Source organism: Penaeus monodon, chromosome 34, assembly GCF_015228065.2.
Source record: "Penaeus monodon isolate SGIC_2016 chromosome 34, NSTDA_Pmon_1, whole genome shotgun sequence".
NCBI classification, from domain to species: domain Eukaryota; kingdom Metazoa; phylum Arthropoda; class Malacostraca; order Decapoda; family Penaeidae; genus Penaeus; species Penaeus monodon.
This window is the reverse complement of record NC_051419.1, coordinates 26,440,769-26,445,267: the sequence shown is the minus strand read 5'-3', so window position 1 is coordinate 26,445,267 and position 4,499 is coordinate 26,440,769. Positions and strand designations below refer to the sequence as shown.

The following is a 4,499-nucleotide window of genomic DNA, read 5'->3' as shown; positions in this document are numbered from 1 at the left end:
TGGAAAAAAATGAAAGCAATAGGCCAACCTTATAAGTGTAGTCCTGGGATGGAGTAGACACACTGCCCTCAGGGAAGGAAAGAGAGACATCCCCAATGTGCCACAGGGTTGGGTTGCTGATAGAAGCATCACCAATGATCAGCTCCATGGAGTATGAGCCACTAACTCCTCCAAACTCCTTGACGTTGTTGCTGACATCCTTTAAAGAGCAAGAAAGAATGGGCATTAGCAATTTCCAAGGAAGGCCAAATTTCCTTTTTGTTTATAACGTGATTAACTTCTCTGATTAGATAATTATCTTGTGCTGCAAATCGTATTTCCCATCATATTAAAATTATTTTCCATCCCCAAAAATCAACAAAATTTTCCTATTCCATAAAAGGATGCCAATACTGCTCTGGTGCAAATGTCTAACGCAAATGAAACATGCCAACATTGTTAGTCTTCTAAATATATGAAACACAATAAACTATCACCTAACCTTTGCTCAAACTGTTAAAGTGTCCAAGATCAGTGATAGGTGTCCCTCTACCCTTTGAATAACATCCTTAGTAAATTTGTTATACTAATATACTTTTGTGCTGCTCATAGCCAGAATTCGTATCAAGAAAGTGGTATTAACTGGTAAAGTTTGCTTCACTTAATATCAAATGTAGCTGTGCATTACTAAAACTTGATTCTGCTTATAAGCATAACATAGCATATTATAACTTATTACTTTAATTAAAAATAATGTAGTATAGCAAGTGTACCAAGAAACTTTAAAAATTTCAGATAAAGACTATTGGTGTGTAATATATCAACTGATAGTGAAGAAAGGCATATGCAGTACTTCAGATTCTTTAAAAGTATTGGCTTTAATACTTTGACTTTGTCCATGGTGTGAAATCCAGCAATTCTACATCAACGAGATAGAGGTATTCAGAAGTACATTATACTTTGTAAAGACGAAAATGCCAATTTTAATATTTAAATTTCAGTATTAAAACACCACAAACAGCAAACAAAACAATTACTAATTACAAATGAAGACTACTAACCATATCAAACTTGTAGACGTCATTAGAGTCTGTCTCAGCCACAAATATAATTTCACGCTTGGACTCAATGTGCGTGATTTTGACAAAGGCCTGATGGACCTCAGTTGAACGTCCTGATGCTAGGTCCCGCACGATGAAACGCAGCAACACACGCTGGTGCTGGTCGGCCACAAGTTCACTGGGTAGCTTATTAGGATAAGTCAACCTGTGAATAAAGTAAAAAGCCAAATGTTGCTTTTACATAACTGAAGTTAAGCACACAAGTTGTTTTCATAATAGCTCTTTTTCATCACTTTCCCCACTTTTTGTAATATGAATAAAATATCAATTTTATTCCAAATTATTCACGATTCCAATTCTTTGAAACACTCCTACTTTACTTGTAGCCTTATAAACATTCAAAAAATTTAACTGGGGCAATATAATCATTTCATAATGATTTCTTTGAAAAATAATATGATACGGAATAAATAAAATGTAAGAGGAGGCTGTCCTAACAATACAACCTAGAACAACTTTGGCTACTCACTTCTGCAGGCTTGGGGCTGTGGAACGGTCGGAGTCAGCTGTTCCCACCTCTACACCCTGGATATCAATGGCTGTGAGAACCTTAAAGGTAAGCTGAGCAGCCATGTGACCAACCAAGCGTGAATCCGAGGTCATGGTGCTCACCACCAGGCGGTAAAAGCCTCGCTCTGGCTGCCGGGACATCACATCAAATTCATACACTCCACTGTGGAAAAGGAAGGGAATCTCAGATATAGTACTAAAAGAGGAAAGGGGATTTAACATATCTAGGATGGGAAAAAAATAGACAATTTAATAAACACTTGGTTCCTATACCTACAAGTATCACTTTTCCATACAACAATCTTAACTTATCCTCTGCTAAACCCTGTGATACAAATATCCTACAAAACTTACTCTTGCCCAGCAAGTGGAGACAATTCCTCCTTGGACACTATGACAACCTCATCCGAGTCACGCGTGGCAGAATCTGCAACAACACGTAGGGAACCAAGACTGCTGCCCTTCAGGTCTGTCACACGTACCTTAGGGAGTAGGGATAGTGGAATGAGAAGGACAAAATTACAGATAACTACATAAAAATACCAAGATTAATGTACGAAGAGATAACCATATTCTAGAAGTAACACTCAGTAAAGAAAAAAATCAATAACAGAAAATAAACATACAATTTTTGACAACCGAAAAAGATAAAAATGTTGCTACCCCAAATGACATACCTGAACACGAGGAGCATCAGCACTAACTGCTACATTACTAGCCAGTGTGATGGCAACTGGAATATGGAACCTATAAAAACAGGAATGAAATAATCAGTAACAATGGTGATGAAACAGTAAAGAGATCTATCACTTCACGTACATAGTGGCATTACTTTATTTCTGTGCTTATTATACCCTATAATATTTACAAACATATATCAACTGCTCTGTTGTTCCTTATAATGAACTGGCAATTCTTTCTATTATATTTTGTTTTTCCTTACAAATAGGACCAATATGATACTCAAAAATCATTACCACAACCACATCCTCACCTGTTGCTGGTGAACATGGATACAGCTTCCAGGAGGTAGTAGACTCCCTTGGGCACCTGCACAGACTTGCGCGACATCAGGTAATTGGCAAACTTGATGGCTTGGTCAGGCTTGATTGGTGGAGCCTTGTTTGAATTCTCAGCCAGTTTGTAGGCACCACTTAGGACCAGGGCTGGGGAGGGAAGAGGCAGAGTGAGTAGGCGAGTGTGGCCAAAGATGAGTAAGCCACTCAATGAACAGGGAATCTGTCTATAAGGATAAAGTTGAAATAGTAAAGCTTAAAAATATGAGAGAATCTTTATAGTTTTCAGAGTACTACTATATCTTAAAATGCAAGAGTCAAGAGTATATCTAATACTCTTTAAATTGTAAAATAACAAATTTCAACATATTTGTGTAGTGATGTGTTAATTAAGAGGGGGTGGATTCAACTGACCAGTTATTGATAATCCTCCTTCAAATTGCAGCATCCGTCCATCAACTTCATCAGCCTGAACTATAGCATCCTCAATCCTCTCGAAGATGCTGCTGACTTCCCCGCGGAGCTGAGACCCAACATGGAAGGCATAGCCCAAGCTGTAACCAAAAAAATTAAGCCTTTTTAATAAAGTTTAATATGACATCAATTTCAATATATTTTTTTTTGTCTCTCCTTAAACATTTTCAATTCTCTTATCCTCCCTGCATCACAATTTCCCATTCTCTTTTATTGTAAGCAAATAACATCTCACTAACCTGAGGACGCTGTCATCCTTCTTCAAAGCCATCTGTGTGGCCCTCAAGACCTTGGCAACATCCACCTCAACCCCGAGATTTGTGGCGGCAGTGACAGCATGGAAGAGCTCCAGGGGAGAGGCCCCTTCTCGGATGGCATCACTTACGGCCTGGATTCACATGCAAGAGAGATGTATTAATCTATAAATAAAACATTAAAAAGTATATAGGTACCTATGTTTGAATATTTATTTATACAAATATAAAGAGGTGAACATAAAGGAACAGACAAAATATGCATTCCACATGCATACTCCACAGTATATATTTTTATGTGTAACCCCTATTGTAAAAAGAAAAAGATCATAGTATCATGCTCTACTATAATCTAGCAGCCTTTTTTTCTTATGCCACCAGAGAAGATTACTTTTTGACTAAACAATATTGTATAAAATTCTGTATGTAATACGCACATGGCTACAAACATAGCAGGATTTCTATCATCTTGGCTTTCATCATAAAAATGCCCATGCCATTATGCCTCAAATATATTAACAAACCTGCTTGGAGGCTGCAGTGGCTGCCACAGGGCATCCAAGTGCTTTGCCAGCTGAGGAAGCCAAAAACAGAGTTTCGACTGTTGCTCCATCACCAGCAGAGCTCTTGACAAAATTGCACACTCCCTGCAAAAGGAAACAAAACCACATATATATCTAGATTTTATACTTCTACTTTAATAACACATTTAAAAGCTTTTATAACCTATATATACCTATTTTGATATGCCTTTTGCTGAATGTTTAGCATTCAGTTTGGGGTCTGTTGACAAAAATATTACAGATGTAAGAATAAGCTTCATACAGAAGCCTAATATACAAACACACACCAACTACTGGAACCAACCTGCTCATTGGGGATAGGCTGGCCTAAGTGCTTGTAGCCTGCCGAAGCATAAAGTACTTGTGCGAGGTCTGAAAGAGACCACGCTGGGTCTAGGACTAGCTTCAACCTCTCCTTGTCAGCTGGGGTGAGGTATGTGGAGGGGGAGAGGGCAGAGCTCACCCCCAGGAGAGCAAGAATTACCAGTGCCCCTGCAAAGAAAGTCAGAAAAGCAATTAAGTACAGAAGTAGATAAACATTGAGAAACCCTATACAATCTACTGAACTGCCTATTTACTTTA

The 4,499-nt window shown here is 38.2% G+C and overlaps 1 protein-coding gene across 1 annotated transcript in view; it reads right to left on the bottom strand.

Moving 5' to 3' along the window:
* The window catches only part of LOC119594667 (dolichyl-diphosphooligosaccharide--protein glycosyltransferase subunit 2-like), a 10,535-nt gene that overhangs the window by 2,364 nt on the left and 3,672 nt on the right, over window positions 1-4,499 (bottom strand). The window contains exons 2-11 of the mRNA XM_037943723.1: window positions 4,222-4,409; window positions 3,879-4,001; window positions 3,340-3,488; window positions 3,041-3,180; window positions 2,605-2,776; window positions 2,288-2,357; window positions 1,965-2,092; window positions 1,570-1,773; window positions 1,041-1,245; window positions 29-199 (exon numbers count right to left, since the gene is read on the bottom strand). Coding sequence (XP_037799651.1) covers window positions 29-199; window positions 1,041-1,245; window positions 1,570-1,773; window positions 1,965-2,092; window positions 2,288-2,357; window positions 2,605-2,776; window positions 3,041-3,180; window positions 3,340-3,488; window positions 3,879-4,001; window positions 4,222-4,409 — 1,550 coding nt within the window. The remainder of the gene's footprint in view (window positions 1-28; window positions 200-1,040; window positions 1,246-1,569; window positions 1,774-1,964; window positions 2,093-2,287; window positions 2,358-2,604; window positions 2,777-3,040; window positions 3,181-3,339; window positions 3,489-3,878; window positions 4,002-4,221; window positions 4,410-4,499) is intronic.